General features: G+C 38.9%; 1 protein-coding gene across 2 annotated transcripts in view; it reads left to right on the forward strand.

The window, feature by feature from the left end:
• The window catches only part of SPOCK1 (SPARC (osteonectin), cwcv and kazal like domains proteoglycan 1), a 281,460-nt gene that overhangs the window by 178,219 nt on the left and 85,628 nt on the right, over positions 1-17,613 (forward strand). For both annotated transcript variants that reach the window (XM_033072969.2, XM_033072970.1), the window contains one exon: positions 9,316-9,448. In XM_033072969.2, coding sequence (XP_032928860.1) covers positions 9,316-9,448 — 133 coding nt within the window. The remainder of the gene's footprint in view (positions 1-9,315; positions 9,449-17,613) is intronic.

Here is a 17,613-nt window from a genome sequence, read left to right on the forward strand (position 1 = left end):
CATGGTGCCAAGTATTCACAGAACAGGAGTACTGTGCAGTCATTTTTAAACAGAAACGTTTGATTTAGTGCCTTAAGGGCAAGAATTCTTACTATATTTTTAAATTCATTTACTTTCTCATCCCTACCAGCAAAATGTCTTTTTTTTTTTTTTCCTGAGGATTGCATGTTATTTGCCTTAGGATAAGCAAAAGCAACATAATGAAGCAGAACGCAGCTGAGCTGTCTGAGGATGCTTTGGGGGGACAGTGGTGATTTTCTCCCTTGTAGTTGCAAAGTAATAATAAGATTCCTGAACTTTTTTATACTTCAGGAAAAAGGAAAGAATAGCAACCAAACTCTCATATTTTGGGCAGTAGGGCCTTTTGGAATGTAGAATTAAGGGTTGTGTTGCACATTGGAGTAAATAAGACTGTGTTATACACTGAGCCAAAGGACATGGAGCTGAGCAAAACCCCAGGGTGGGTCTGTCACCTCTTTCAGCCCATTTGTTTGTTCCATCAGTTCCGTTCTGCCAAACAGTGTCTGGGGAGATATGAGACATCAGAGCTTTGATGGTGCTAAATTTCACAGACCTCCACATTTGGCCAAGACTGAGGATGGTTTGAAAGCTGTTCCATCCTCAGCTTCTGGGCGATTCATCGGTCATGTTGGAGCTTTAAAGTTTTATTAAATGCTGGCAAGAAATCTGCCTTGAATTTTAGCTTACTAAGTAACCTGCACCTGTGTTCTCACAGCTATGGTTATGCAGGGTTCAACACTGGCACTAGAAATAGGAGCTGGAGCAGGGAAATGGTGGGAAATGACTGCTCTGCCACGTTTGGTGAAAACAATTTTGAACCTGTCTAATTGCATGAGACAAGGCATAGTAAGGGAGGATCAGCTTTCCTCCCCAAACAACCTGACAGCTCAGATTAATCTCACACACCAGCAACAATTTAGCTTCCTTGGAGATCTTGGGAAGTTCTGCCAGCAGGAGGAGGCAGACCTGATCAGTGCATTATTTTAATATCAAGATAATCAGATCCTGGGCAGAAAAGCTTCCTTTATCCTTTTAAAATGTATTCTTCTTTGGTAATGGAGCAAAAACCAATAAGCTATCCTAGAAGGAAAGAAAGAGGGCCAGTGCCAAAAAAATGCCATTTGCTGCACACTTCACCATTAAGTGCTTGGTGCCAACTTCTTACATCTCATCCAGCATGTGAAATCCAGGATTGGAGATTCCTGCAAACTGAGGAGTGATGAATAAGATTTCAGCTTTAATTACAAACTTCCTGCTATCTCCCCTCCTCCTTTGAAATTCAAGGCACTTCATTTTATTTTTACATAGTTTGGTGTCTGAGATTCCTTTTTATGTTAGTGGAAAAATAACGATGAAAAAGAAAATAATTCTCTTATGAAAATTCATGAGAACAGGCAGAGTTTAGAAGCTGTGTTATTTATTCAGGAGAGCACAATGACTTTTAAGAACACTGGGATTTTATGTTTGTGTGGATTTTTTGCTTTGGTTCTTTTCCTTTGTGTACTTTGCCTGTTTTCATACCTGTGCAGCTGTTGAGCATATGTATTAGGTCTAAAAGTTGAAAATCATTTAGAATTTAGATTAAAAAATGAATTGCCTATAAGCACAATAATCTGTTAGCTAAGACGTAAGTGGAACTTAGAAACCTCATTTTTATGTATTGAAGTACTCAAAGGCAAAAATCCCTGTGCTTCTCTACTGGCCTTAATAAACAACCTTATGATTTTTTGTCCAGGAATAAGTAAAGCCAGAACTAACATCTCAGAATGATACTTGTACTGAGACCCTGACACTGAGTAGAGTTGTCCTGGCAATTTAACAGTATCCATATTTAAATGACATATTATATCTGTTTAGACACAGACCTTGCTGCTTTCTGAGTAGCCTTGCTCAAGTAGTTGCATTTGATGTTCTCTGACTGGTGTTGCTGGATCTCAAAAGTCACCTGCAGCAGCTGCATCACCTCAATCAAACTCAGTAGAGGTTTTTGGGTCTTCTCGGCCCTCAGAATCTCTGTCAGCTGTTCCCAAGTAATTTCTTCCTTTAAAACACAGAGAAAGTTAAAAAATAAGAAGATTCCTTCAGCATGCAGAACTGATAACCCTGAGGACCCTGGGCCCCCAGAGCCTTTGTTCTCTTTCCAGAGTCGGTTGGCAGCTGGACCTAGTGGGATCCATGCAAGAATCTTCAGGGCATTTTCCCTGCAAGATGTCAGGGGGTGTTCTTGCAAAGCATAGACTATACAACATCTTTCAACCTTCCTCACATCCAGCTGACAAGTTCCTTCTAGAATATTGTTTATTTTATAATTACTTCTTACTGTTGGTAAGAAATAGAGGCTTGACTCTTCCTCTTCCCTTGGAAATACATGTTTTTCATTTCACTGGGATGACATCTGGTACACTTTCACTTCAACACTTGAGATTTTTGCTTTAATTCTTCTGTAAAATTGTCATCTCTATCTTCTGAGTACCCACTGCTTTCTGGGAACACTCCAGTGGCTACTGGTTCTCTCTGCAACAGACTTAATTACTTATATAATCTCATCAATGTCATTGTTTGAAAGAATAGCAAGTAGATTATCCATTTACTGTGGGGGACCAGTCTTGAACAAGATTTATTCTGCCAGAAGAGACCCCAGCCATCACCAAGTCCCATTAAAACTTTTACACATCTACAAATGAGCAATGGCCTTTTTATTTCTTACGGCTCTTTTAAGCCAGATCTTCTGGGGAGAAGATATGAAGGCAGCAAGAAAAACTAAAATCATTTAGGTTATTTCTTAGAATACAGAAATCAGGAAAAGTGGTACTTAGTACAGTGGGATGATGCTGAAGTGCAAGGCTGCATGTTATTATTCTTTGTATCTGAAAGTGTAAAACCCAGCTAGAGAAATTGCTGTAATCATGTCTGTTCTCATTTTACAGTGTTTCTATTAAATAAAGAGTCTATATCAGATTCAATAGCATAGTACCTTTTTTTTTTCAAGGTAATATGTGTAAACTGTTTTCTTTGCAAATCTTGACTGTTAGTGAATGAAGGTATACACAGTGAAAAATATGTGAAAAATATGAAAGGTTCTAGAAATGAGGCCAAGCTCTTAACTCTAACAGAATACCAAAATGATAAAAAGAGAAAACATTGCCATTAATACTGGCAAATTTCAGGTTTGTCATTCTTTTCCTTGAGAACAAGAGAAACAACTTATGCAAAAGAAAGATAAAAACAGGCAGGCACTGCTAGCTTTATCTTCAGTGTGCTAAGCTTCCTTCAGGGGGACATGAACAAGCTATGCATTAGGCATGGAGAAGGCACAGACAGTATATTTTAAACTGTTCCCACTGTGAAGCATTCCAGCTTCAGGAAACCATTCAAGTCTGCTGTCAGAGCTCCTTCCAGCTTCTAGTACCAACTCTGGTTCATTGAACTTTTCATTTTTGTTTTAATAGAGTTTAAAATAGTTCTTTGTGACTTTTTGTTTGATTTGAGGTCCAGAAAGAAAGAAGGATGGATGGAGTTAATCCTAATCTTGAGGAATGTCTCTGTGAGAGCCATAATTGCAAACTCCAGTACACAACTCACAGACCCCCAAGCACAGGTTACCTGGAGAATCCTTGCCGTGGGTGGAGCCTCTTGTGGGTGCCCAACTCAAACCTGCCTTCCAGGGAACCTGCAAACCCCAGATGGTGACATGGCCGTTGCTTCATGGAAGAAGGCTCTGGAAGAGACTGTTGGGAAGAGATGGCCTTTGCTGCCACCAGCCCAGCTAGGAGTGGCAATGTCAATAAAAGTTCAATAATACCAGTTTATCAGCATGAAATAATTTGATTTTGTCAAGTCAGTATTTTGTACATGAGGCCTGTACAAAATATCCTAACCAGCTCAATACTGTTCAAATAGGATCTGAAATAAGTAGTTGGATGATTTTAAGCCCAGAAAACACGATAGGTGTAAGTAATTTACAACATGAATTGAACCAAATGTTATAGTTGTGTAACATCATTGAAACAGTAAGTTAAAGAACAAGAAGAGACAGTACCAATCTCACTATTTGTTTACCTGATACTTTCTGTCAGAAGACTGTGTAACTTATTTGTTGGGGTTTTTGAGAAACTTTCTGCTGTTATTTGCAGCAGACCTTTGAAAACTCACCTAACAAAAACTCATTTGGGTAAAATGTCCTTTACTTGTCCAATAAAATTACCAAATAAGTTCTGAAGTCCTAAGGAGAAACTTCTGTTTATTGTCTGTTTCATCCTGAAAGTTTTTCAGGACTTTCAAAACAACAGCCTGCCAAAGGAACCTGATTTGTGATTGCATTAAACCTGTTGATGCTTAATCTGCTAGTTTCTTTTAGGTGCATTTGGGAATAACGGATCTCAAGCCAAGTAACAGACCCTCGATGTTGTACATTTTCTTCTTAATGAAAAGTTTGAACATCTGTCAAACATAAAACTCAATGCAAATAAATTATACTGTAAATGTGGAAAAAAAAAAAAAAAAAGAAAATTGTTATGAGAAAGATACAGAGATTCCCTAAATAACTCAGCTTTTGTCATCCAGTCAAAGGTTGGTCAGGAATTAAGGCTTTGCATTTTTGGGTTTCGTTGCTGATTTTTTTGTTGTTTTTTTTTTTTTTTTAATCTGAGTCAATTTAAGATGCTTTGTTTGACAGACTTTTGCTGAATCAAAGGCACAGTTCAAGCTCCCAAGCAGGCTCTCAGCACCCAGAAATGATGCTCCCAGCCAGGCTGGACAGGGCTGGGTGATTACCATTCTTGGGGCTGCCAGCTGCACCCAGGTGGGGCTGAGCTTCTGGTTCACCAGGGTGCACCTGGAAGCCATAAAATCTTGAGTGGAACCACTTTTCCTCGAGCTGCTGAGGTCCTTTTTGCATGGCCAAGGCTTTGTGCTTGGAAGCTGAGTGCTGATGTGCAGGTGTCTGTGGCTTTGGGGCTCTGGCTGCCCCGAGCTGCCATGTACTGTCCTGGCATCTGGCTGGTGGCATCTGCAGAGCCTCAGGCACTCTCCCTGCTCCTGTGCAAGCCAAGCAGATGCCAGATCCCTGGATTGTCACAGTGTGGTGAGCAGTGTGTCTGCGTGAAGACTAATGACCTTGAGTCACTGCGCATTCTCCCTGCGTGGAGAATGCTTTAAACTGCTGAAATATCTTTATGTATTAAAATACCAAGAAGCTGAATTCTGTAAAACTTACCAATTCTATAATTCTTCCACCTTTTGGTGCATTAGTTCACCAGTCTGCAAAGCAAAAGCAGGGAGGGTTTGCCTGTAAGTCTTAACACTTGACCAAAACATTCATGTGTTCAAGTTTCTGGAATAGTGAAAATAGTAGTAGATCCTTTCAATTCCGAGTCTTAAAGCAGGATTAAAGCTGGTTGTCAGAAAAAAAGAGGAAAAAAAAAAGTCCTAATTTGCTTTGGCCTGGCTTGCTCCTGCCACATTCATTCTAAACCAAGATGATTAGCATAGCAGAGCATTCCCAGAGTATGTGAATGTGCACTTCTACTGAGAGGGGATTTGCTGGCTGGCTGCTTATGGCAGCCAATGTTCTTGTCTAGGTTTTAATTTGTTTGTATGTTTGATGTGTTGTTAGGAGTTATAGGATTGAAAAGCTTCCAAAAGTCCTATCCAGCCTCTCAAAATATGACTGGAGAAAAATGCATGTTTGCTTTTGGAAAATTGATATTCCTTTTACAAGACAGGTGCTCAGCTGTGGTTTTGGTGGGGATGTGGAATCTGGGTATCCAGTTAAAATTTCAGCTGTTGCTCACTTGGCCAAGCTGACAAAAATTACTTTTGACTTGCTTCAAATACAGTGGCACTTTACACTATCGTTTTGGAAAAACATGCAGCTTGAAAAGAATATATTCATTTTTGAAAGCCAGTCTGTTTCTTGCAACAAAAATGGCTGCTGTGCTACCAGTTCCACATGCCTGCAGGAATGAGGGAGCTGCAGATAATTCTTGCAGCACTCCCTGCCTCATTGCACACATTATAAGAAGTGTGACTAAAATTGTTTCATCTTTGTTTCAAAATAATGAAATGCTTTGAGATTTACTCCGCTATACATTTTTGTTATTAAACATCACTCTTTCAGAGACTAGACTTCCTTTTACTATCAAAAGAAGATCCTGAAGATTAATGTAAAGAAGGAAGAGTAAATGTTTCCTTCATTGTTGGCAGGTGAAACACAGCAAATCGGGCTCAGGGGAAGCCGTTCTTGTCCCCAGCTGAGGGGAGGCACCAGGCTTGGTGTTGTCTTCCAGGCAGCTGCTCTGAGACCAAAGCTCAGGCCTAAGGCTGTGCATGTTCTTTATACTCTCAGGAAAGTGATGGAAAGGGCCACCAGGCTCGATGAACTCATGGAATGGCTTAAAACATTCAAATTTAATTTTTTTGGTTTTTTGTTTTTTTAAGCAATGATGGGAGAGGGAAAACATCATGAGCTCCAGAAGGATTTTCCAACAGGAATTGGCTTTGCAATATGAATCTTGAAGGGATCAAAGAAGGAATAAATAAATTAAGAGCAAGGGGGTGTAAGTCTGTGCAGAGATGGACAAGCAGCTCTGTTTTGAGCGGACTTTTCTTCTAACGTTATAGCGTAGAATGCCTGATGTAGTGGTCAAATGCTGTACAATGTGTTTTATACTTGGCACTCAGACCTTTTTTAGTCATCAGTCTAACTAAGAACTGCAATGTATTTAATTTTGATGAGGTGCTCGTTAGTTCACTCACTCCATCATCCACGCTTTGTGGCTGATAGCTTTGATGATGATGGCACTAAATCACACACTTTCAGTTTAGCATTTCAGCATTTGACTGTTGAAAATGTTGAAGATGTTGTTCTTAACAATTTTATGTATCGCAAAAGATCTATTTTTTGAGATCTTGGAAGTCAGTGAAAAGCCTGCTTTATGCTATAACCTTCTGCAGTGTCCAGACTGTAGAAATTCCTTTCATATTTGTCTCCAGATTCTGCTCATCAGTATCTACAATAAAACATTCACATGTATTTTTGACTCTGAGTTTGTGCATTTCCAGAAGTGTAGGGCTGTAAGTAAAGTAAATGAGGAAATTTTCCTGTCAAGCTGCAAAAAACAAAAGCACAGTAATTTCACAACTATAAGGCTCACCGTATTATAAAGCACACTTCTGGGTGTTGGCAAATTTCCGAACTTTGTCCATATATAAGGCGCACTGGACTATAAGGCGCACTTTTTTTTTGCGGCGAGGATCCGCGCACAACAAAGTAACTAATTAGTAACGGAATCCCATGGAGTTTACTGGCAGCTGCTCAATTTGCAAACATTTTTCACAGATTGGTGTAGCCTTAAACGCAGCCCCACGCACCTTCCCCGTGTGCGGGCCCCGGCACTCCCGCCCATCCCCAGCGCCGGCTGGCGCGGCTCCGCATGGCTCAGCGGGCAGCTTGGAGCGTGGCTCTTGCAGCTCTGCTTGCAACCCACACTTCCGGGTTGGCAAATTTCTGAACTTTGTCCATATATAAGGTGCACCGGACTACAAGGCGCACTTCCAGGTTTCGATCAAAATTTTAGTCAAAATAGTGCGCCTTGTAGTCTTGAAATTACTGTAATTCCTGTAATCCAAAGAGCTCAAGAAAATAAGATAATCATTACATTTGATAACAAAGCATGGTTGGGGGCTGCAGAGAAATCAGTTACTGTGGAAAACTGTAAATAAACAGTTTGTACAGCCTCAGCATAAGAGGTCAGTTCCACAGAGCTGCTTTTGGGGGTTCAGAGCCGAGTAAGCCCCTATCCCCAGCATTTAGCACCTCGTGTATTGGTACCTTGGTGAGGCAGAATGCATCTGGAACAGGGAGTCTTGCTCTCTGCATTGAGGAGACTTCTTCAAAATAACAAGGAAATTAAATACTTAAATACTTGGATTCTATTTTCATAGTTTATTATATCATGATTGGATTCCTTCTGTGAACTCAATCTTCTTAATAGTACTATTCATCTCTGGCAAAGGTTAGACTTGAGGGAAACTAGAACTGAGATGAAAGAATGGAATTTATTTTATTTAGCAGCTGAACGTGTCATTACATCAGAGTTGGCATTGTGTAGCAAATTGCAAGTTGTAGTGAAATTGCTTTAAAAAATATCTGTATGTATTTTTCTAAAACTGTGATAAAGTCATTCAGCAGCACATTGAAATGCATTTCTAACTGAACTGTTATATCATATCTTTTTTTTTCCTGTGGTACAAGAACAGATGGCAGTTATTTTTCTTACCAGTCTCCAGCAAAGCTGCTGCAATGCTTTGCCTTCCCTTGTAAATACTTTCAAGTGAAAGAAAAGTACACACCGCCAAAATGAATCTGCATTGTAACACTGGATTGGGGTTTCTAAAGCAAACTTTTAATCAGCTTACAACATTAGGCTGGTGATAATTACTTAATGTCCTATCAGTCAAGTAGTTCATTATGACAGGAAAATGAGCCATTAGAATCAATGGCACGTTTTGCAATAAGTTTTTGGAGCAGATGTCTTTCTTCATAGATGTTTTTAATGCAATTCCATGACTTGAACACAACTGCAGTCACTCCCCAGGGGCACACATTGGTGGATTTGGAGATGCACTCTGTGCCTTTTATGACATATATGACATTTATGGCATTTCTGGGGGGACTGTGATTGATCTGAGAACCTCCGCTGATAGTTCAGTAGCTGGTGTGTCAAAAGGGCTCCTGCCTCTACAGTGACAAAAGTGTTTAGTGATTCTGTACATTGTTATAAGCACAGTATAAATTGCAATGGTTTTTGAAGGATTTTGTTTTAAAATCATTGCTACCTTAGCACTAGTTTGGCAGCTCTGAGAAGGCCCAGAGAAAATGTCCCTAAGTACAACCTGGTGTAATGTTGCCTGCATCACCAGAAGTGCTGTGTAGCTCAAGAAATGCGGTTCTCTGAAGTGAAATCATTTTTAGTTATAAATCTAAATGAAACCACCAAGTGTTGTAAATCTAGGGCTGCCTACCAATTTATGACTTTTTAGATTGCCTGCTGTAATGTGCCTTATTATGAAAGCATTGTTAGGAGCTGTATTTAATTTACTTGCTTTAAATTATGGTTTAGTAGACTTGGCAGAGCTGGGTTAATGGTTGGACTCGATGATCTTAGAGGTCTTTTCTAACTGAAATGATTCAAAATTTATGCTGTACTGAAAATCCATTTTTATTCAGCGAGGCAGTAATTCTTCTGTTACATACAAACTTTTCAAAAACCTTGCTGTGTCTTTTTTTTTCAGCCTTCGGCAAAAGAAAGGCAGCTTGGCCCAGAAGCACTGGGCTGGAGCAGCCAACATAGCCAAGTGCAAGCCCTGCCCCGTGGCTCATTCCAGCGCTGTGTGCGGCTCCGATGGACACACCTACAGCACCAAGGTGAGCTCTGCCTGGGGCCTCAGCTCTGCTCAGCAGGGCTCAGCCGGGGTGTGGGGCGAGGATGAAATACCTCTGGTTATCAGGCAGCATGAAATTACACTCTTTGTTAATGCAGGAATGTTTTTTCGTGTAAAAAGTGCTGATAAATGTCGGTTTTTCCATATTTGACAAACAGCAAGTCAGAATGCCAAATCACATTCTTCTGACTTTCCTGATTCATGTTTCTCTAAATAGCCTGTTCTCTTAATGAAGTAGAACATTTTTAATATTGATGATGCAACTGAAAAAAATATAATTTGATGAGATTGGCTTGTTTAGACAAGAGGATTTGGGGATAGTTCTTTCAAGACTTGGTCTTCAAATCATAAAATAGCTTAGCAGAATCATTCTTCTGTGATAGATTTATTTTTAATTGTCTCTTTTTTCCTAGACTGCATGGGTAACATATAAGAATTCATTTACCCTGTGGTTTTAATAGCTTGTGTGCCAGATGCAGCATATATGGTACCATAAAAAAATTCCCATAACCCAGTGGGGATAAATTGACTCATTGTTATACTGAAAATACGATCACCTTAGGGCTTCATTCAATAAAAGAAAATGTCTTCACAGCCATTCAGCATTCCAGATCACCCATTAGCAAATAAAGCCTTCCATGCCTTGGACACATGTCCCAAAAACAGCACTTCAGGCACTGGAAAATATGTTTTGGGGAATACCCTTAAGGTTCTCTTATCTTTATGCATGCAAAGTAATGTTTGACAGCCAGTAAAACTACCTTTTAAAATCCAAAAATAGCCTTCTCAAAAATACAGAAAACAAACAAACAAACAATAAACAACAAAAAACCCTGAAAACAACAAACAAACAGGAAAATAAAGCTATGGGGCAAGAAAATTCTCTGCTGTGTTGTAACAGCTACATTATTTTCTCAGCTGAGCATCTTGAATTCTCCACTTATTAATGGACACAAATATTAAAATGCTGCCATGCCTTCAGCTACTCTCCTGTTCTGGCTGAAGGATTTGCATGGCCAGAAGGAGCAAATGAGAGCAGAAACTCTCATCTGTGCACACAGATTGCAGGAAAAATGGCCACATGTTGCCTTTTAAACAAGTTACTCTTTAATACTCTCTAGGAGTGTGTATTGCAGTAATTTAGCTTTGATATTTATGGTTAAGATGGGCTCATTTCAAAAACAACTTTTTCTGTCTGAACTCTTGATTTCATAAGACATTCTGTGCTAAATAGATTTCATTTCATGTTCTGTCATGATATTTACTCATTTTTGTTCATCTTACCTGAATCTCTGTTAGCTCCAAATGGGTTTTTTGCCTTCTCTATTTCCGGCCATAAGATCTAACTGGTTTTCATCAGACATACTGCCAATGTTATAAATTCACCAAGCTGTTGTGATTATGATATAAGCCTGACAGCTACAATGAAGACATGAAACATTTCCTGGTGCTGACATGTTTGACTGTCAAAGAGATACTTCCCAGAACTTGCCTCCTTGGGTTTTGGGGTTTTTTTCAAATGAGATTTTTTTAAAGATTTATTCTGAAACAACTTTGTCTCATCATCATTTATTGTATGTTTTGCTATCAATTGCTCCTGTCCTAGCAAAATTTATTTATTTTTTTTTTTTTTTAGAAGATGAATTTTGGTAAATGAGCTGAAAATACTTTAGGGAGAGCATTAAGTAAAATAGTATATGTTAGTGTCCTAAAAAAATAACATTTTTATAATCAGGAATGATCATGGTATTCTGGTATCTTTTACAAAAAGAACATGCTGCTTCCCTCAAACTCATGTTAGAATTCACCAGACAGTGTGATCCCTTTTTCTTGCCTTCGAGTCACTAAAATCTAAGTTTTCTCAGTATTTTCTTTCACATGCCAGTGCTGTTGGCAAGTATTATTCTGGCCCTGCAGTGCTGTCATGTTCTGTGAGAATGCAGCAGGGTGGACTGCTTTGTGCAGGGATGTGTGTGTTGGTCCCTGGCTCTGGTGCAGACACAGCAGCAGTTGATCCATGCTGGCTGCAGGTGGGTTTGGCCTCTCCTGCAGGCACAGAGAGGCTGAGGTGGGAGCTCTGGGCTCCCAGTTCCTGGCCTGGCAGAGCAGTTTCAGAGGTGACCTGGGGCTGCCATCCCACAGCACCTATGTTTGTACCAGGGATGGCCATTTCCATACTTAGAACTTTTATCTGAGAAAAAAAAAAATGAATGAAAAGGAAAAGACACAACAGAAGTGTGACTGACTGATCAAATGCAGATGAAACTTGTCAATAAATACCCAGTAATTCACATTAAGAAAATACACATGTACTAAATATACATCTCACAGGATCTCATTTAGCCATTAGAGCCTGGAATAATTCCAGAATAATTCCAGGAAACATTGGAGACCTAGAGGCAAGAATTTCTTGACAAAATTGGGGGAAGTCAACCAAATTAACAGTACAAGAGCTATAAGGGAAAAAATGACAAAAGATAAACTTAAGTTCATTTTTGAGCTTACTGGTTGATGTAGACAGAGGTTCAGGATGTTAATTCAGCCTTGCAGGTCCACCAAAGACATGGAACCCTTCATCCCCACAACTAATTTATTGAGGGCTAGTCAAAGGAATCCTTTGTCTTTTTAATTTTCCATTGGAAATTATTCAGTGGTGTTGATTTCCAGCACAATGACAAATGGTAAAATGTTAGAAATTATGAAAATGCTATGCCCACACCTTGTGCTACAATGATTTAAGTGTCACCTAAACTATAGGAGACACAAGGTAATAAGAACTTCAATGGCTCTAAAGATGATTTAGCTTCATGTGTAGGAGTTGTACTGCTTTAAAAAATCTCACCACCCTTTAGGCATTAAACCTTTTTGGTTCTTTTTCTGAAATCTTGGAAACTTGACCTGGATTATTTCATCTTCTATGCACAAGTGCTAAAGTGGAAATTGATAAACCTGTTGGGCTGTAGTGTGGGGTTTTGATTATTCTAGCTTTGTTTTCCAGATGACAAACTAATTCTTCTAAGCAATGATATTCTTCAGTTGCACCAATAATTCAGCACTTCTGCATGATGAAATTTGAACACAGATGTGGCCTGTATGTACTCAGTCCCTGCACCTTGTTTTCAGCAACTGAAAAATTAGTGGTTTTTGTACTTGCAGAATTTGCTTGTATTTCTGGAAATTTTATAAATTATCACCCCTTCCTGTGAGCTTTGAACTCTAAGAGGCTTAGGTTTATCAAAGATTTCACTGATTTTTTTTTTAAAGTTACTGCTTGAAATGCAAGTGTTTTAAAATGTACACCATCTCTCACATAATAACTTTGTACAAAGAAGTTTCCTGGGTGTAACAGCTCCATTTAATATTGTGACAATACAAAGCATTTCCATAGGTTATTACAGGCAGAGTTTTCAAAGCTCTTTAAAGTACTAATGAATTAAGCTTATGAGCTACATAAGCCCTGTAAAGAGCTCGATGTAATTAGTTAATGTTTTTGTGAACAACACATTAAGAAGAATAACTTTGTAGATGTCAGTTTTGCAGGAACTTTAATTAAGCTTGTTAATAAAGCAATTACCTGAACATGACAATGACTGTACTTAACTAGTCAGAAAATGAAAATTAGGATGATCTTAAATTACAAAATATACCACCTCAATGACTAATGGTCGCTTCAAAGATGGAAAGGTACATTGGCATAATTATTATGTTTCTAATTAGGTACATTGTTGTTCTGCAAATTTTAATTAAATCACTGTGAACTAATTAAGTCCATGATCATGTCTCTTTCTGTTTGAAAATGTAAAAATCACGTCCTATTGTCACAACATTAGGTAATAAATTTGATATTAAGGGATGTACAAGAAAAAGAAAAAATTTCCAACAATCTTGAAACAGAAGAAAAACATAACGACCAAAATAATGAGACACTATTAGTTAAATGTGTGCAATGTGAAGGCTGCTACATTTAATTAGGGCAGATCTGTATGCAGAAGCACAATTAGCAAATACTTGTCAAAGTGTCTAAGTGTTGAGTATTCAGTGCAACATGGTTTGTTTTTCCATAATCAAACTATTGGCTGGACTACCTGTCCTTGAGCTCTGGGGTGCTGCTCCTCAGCTTTGGTTTTGCACAGCTTTTCCTCTCTGTCATTGGTCTGGGGGTGTCATTGCCCTCTCCTGATGGAAAACAGGATACTTGACAAAGACTCAGCCAGCATTAAGACTTCTTGTGTGTCCAGTTAGATGAAGAGTTAGGTTAAACTCTCTGCTAACTTTTAGCTATGGTCTGGTTTTGTAAGGGAAAATTAAGGAAATAAGAGAGGAGGTGGAGGAAAGTGAGACATAATAGTATATGATTAAAGAATTCCATGGGCAAGAAAATCAGGTCATCCTTATGCATCTTCTCCCTGTATGCATTTTAAAGATTGTTGGTAGGAGGTACAAGAATAAATTATTCTTTCATATATCTGTGTGTGGAAATGGATAGATTTTATGAGATGTGACCATTCTGAATTAACTTGCTACAGGAAAAAGATTTTTCAGCATTGTAAACACTTCCTTATTGTAGTAGCAGATTTCCAATATTATCCCTATTTTTTAATTTGACTCCATGTGTTCCAGGGGAGTTCCTAACTGCAGCAATACATCTAATACGAGGCTTTTAGCACTGCTGGCTTTATTCTCCCAAATAACCACTGGGAGAGCTGGAGTTGGCCTGATGTTGAGTATCTTTGTACATCTCCTCCTTTGACTCTGGCACATCTGGCTCCTGCATTCCCACGAGGCAGATGTTCCCTCAGCCTGTGCTCTGGGCCAGTGAGACTTGAGTTGTGTAATCCAAAAGCTGTGTGAAGCTGTTATTGCATAATCAACTCCTAAATAATAAATGTTGTCTCTCAGAAGGCAAAACAGGCAGAGTTCTGTGCTGTGCATCCAGGGCTGCACAGTTTATTTGGCTTGAAGCATGAGGTGAGCAATGTTTTTTGATCAAGTGCTGTGTATCCTAAAGACATCCTGTTGTTTATATGGTGTTTTTCTCTGCATGCTCTCTAGGAATGAGCAGAAAATTGAGAATAAGGTAGATCTGTGTTCTTCTGTACCATGTAATCCATGTCAGTGTCTTAAGTTAAGTGTAAAGGGCATTTTTGCATATGCTTGAAGAACAGCATTTCTCTTTTGGTCAATTAATATGCTTTAAAAATATGTTTTCTCTGCCTCCTACAGTCTTTACAGTGATGCCTCTTAAGGGTGTCTTGGGCACAAATTAACAATCCAGGACAAAGAGCCATGCTTTCCCCTGATTGGGGTAACCTTTGTTAAATTCTGAGGGAGCTGGGAAGTAACACTTTTGAACTCTGCACACATAATCATTCATTTCTGCAAATTCCTGAGCTTCCTTTCAAACCCCATTTAGTTTTGTGTTGAAGTGAAGAAGCTTTTGCTTTTCAGTGGTGTCAGATAGTAAATTCAAAATCCCAAACAATGCTCTACCAATTTTATATCCTAACTGGGGAAAAAAAATAGCCCTGCATAACCACTCATCTGTGCACTGCGGCTGCTTCTGTGACAGCTCCCAGCTAAAGCCCATGAATATATACATGTTTGCAAGGATTTTTACCTGGCATAATATGAATTGTGAGAACAACCAAAATAGAGGCTTCTGCAGTGACTCAGATAGAGGAGGAAAGCGAAGAGCTCTGGGCAATTTTTACAGAGTAAGGGCTGCTTTGTCATATTGCCAGGTTTGAGATTCTGTGAATTAATGAGAAACCGCTGTGGTCCAGGACATGATGTTCTTTCAGAGACTGCTTGTTGCTATCCCTTTAGTCTTTGGAGGAAGAGTCTTCATGAACACAGTTCTGCAAACAGAGATTGGGGGAAAAGGTAAAGACAACAAAAAATGAACAAAGAATCCCTTAGATAAATCTCTTACAAAGAAGGTACTGATTCTTTTTGTTGGAAACTGGCCACTTAAGGCTCTGTTAAAGCCACTGGTCAGTGTTGGAAGAAGATGGGGGTTGCTTTGGTCCTGCTGAAGCCTGGTGATCTCTTTGCTCCTGCATAAAGGCAGGACAGAGAAACACTGGAGGCATTCTGGGAACAGATTAGATGGATCACAACCTGGTTTTGTTTTTCCTTGCTATAATATTTTTTAAGAGAGATTACTTAAAATTTTCATTGCTTTAAATTGTGCTGGGGTCAGTGAGGAAAAACGCCCTGACAGAATCCAAAATTTATCCAAAGTTGTGTGTCGAAGTTTTAGCAACCATGAGTTAAGCAGGCTGGTCTAATTGGGGTATGCTGATGTTTATCTCCTTTTTCTAACCTTGCCTAGCAGGGAAAAGATATTTTTAGTTGTTTTTCCATATTCTAAGGTTTCTCAGTCCGGAATAATTTAGTCTTGCACAGACTGGGTTCTTTGTGATTAACAAATTGTGTCAGTTTTTAAATCCATATTTTCTCTTTAACTCCCGAATCTGTTATTTTGCCGTATTAAGGCTTGTCAGAGTTGAATGTTTTAATTCAATAAAATTTTTCAATTATCAAGTCAAGCCTAAAGACTCTGAAGGAGATTACGATTAAACATCTCTGTTAGGTGGGTTGCTATGAGTGGTAATTGTTCCTTCATATTATTTTGGTAACTTGACTATAGAGAAAAAACTGCTCCAAACTCCCTAAAAAAAATCCTTCTCAGTGTATAGCTGCAGAAGTGATGTATAAATACCATGCTGGGAAAGGCAGTATGAAAACCTGTGCAGAAATAAACAACCTTCAGGTTTCAACCCACAGCTCCCATCGCTGAGGGATGGGGAGAGGTGAAGCTTCAGGGAGCACAGGGCTGTTCCTCTCACATCCAACTCCCTTAAATTCTGTACAAGTCCATTTTCCCAAATGGTTCTGATAATACTCAGAGCTCTCTAAAGCACCTGATCGTGCTCATGTTCTAGTGCTGCAGAAGTGCAGGATTTTGGCCTGGTTGTCTTGAGTTTCACCAGTTCTCACACAGCACAATAAACCCTAAATAAATTTTAAAATAAGAAGTCTACTCTTTTTGCAGTTTTATGCTTTTTTCTGTTGTGGTCATTTAAATTGACCAGACTTCATTGATAGGATTCATTTACATGTATCCTCCTTAAATAGATTAGATTCATGTTTACCCACTAAATGTCTCTAGATCCTAATAAGACATGCTGCATGATAATGTAGCTCTTCATATTTTCATGTCAGTTGTTACAAAAACACCAAAAAAACCCCTAGGAAAGGACTAGGACGATATGTGTGGGGGTGAGTCATACATGTCTAAAATATCTTGGCCAAGTTATCCACAAACAACAATATTTTGTGATTTTGTTATGGCAATTACTAGCACACTAAAATAATTTTAATGCAGATTTATGTTTCATTCTGGTTTTGGTGTTTTGTGGGGAGTCTGTTTCTTTGAAGGGAGGGAAATGACACATTCACTTTAGCAAGGGTTAATGCTGAAGAAGGGCAGTTTCTTGCAGAGAGTTGGATCCCCCTGCTTTTCTGATTTGCCCACATATACTTTATTCAGAAGGACAAAATAATGGTTAGAATGTCACTGATTTTTTCCCCTTCCTGTTTATGAATTTCTGCATTGTTTTTATTTAGGCACCCAGGTAAGTGCTGCCAATAATTAGAAGGCTGAATATGTAACACTCCTGCTGCTGGCTGCTCATTATTCCAAAAAACTCAGAAAAACAATTTTTTCTAAGGAATGTGTTTAAATATATGTGCTGAAGTCTTACTGAATTAAATAAGACTGAATCCTATTAGCATCTTGAAAAACGCAGTTCTGTGCCTGTTTTAGGCTGGAAGATGTAGGCCTGTCAGCTGTATTTCACACAGTAAATGAACACCTTGTGTAGAACATCAGTTCTCTAGATTGTACAAAAGTTTATGGTTTTTCCTGGTGTTAGTTGTTTTGTGGCTGAGCTGGAGGAGTGTGTTTTTACATCTCATTATAACATTTTGTTAGATTTATAAAAAGTATTTGTTGATGAAACGTATCACCAACAATGACTTTCCCCAAAGGAGGAAGCACTAGAAGTTGTTAAAATAAAAGAAGAACTTGGGGTTTTTTCTTTTCACATGTGTGGAAGGAGGCAGCACTGAGTGACAGAAGAC

The sequence above is a fragment of the Catharus ustulatus genome, chromosome 15, assembly GCF_009819885.2.
Source record: "Catharus ustulatus isolate bCatUst1 chromosome 15, bCatUst1.pri.v2, whole genome shotgun sequence".
Lineage (NCBI taxonomy): Eukaryota > Metazoa > Chordata > Aves > Passeriformes > Turdidae > Catharus > Catharus ustulatus.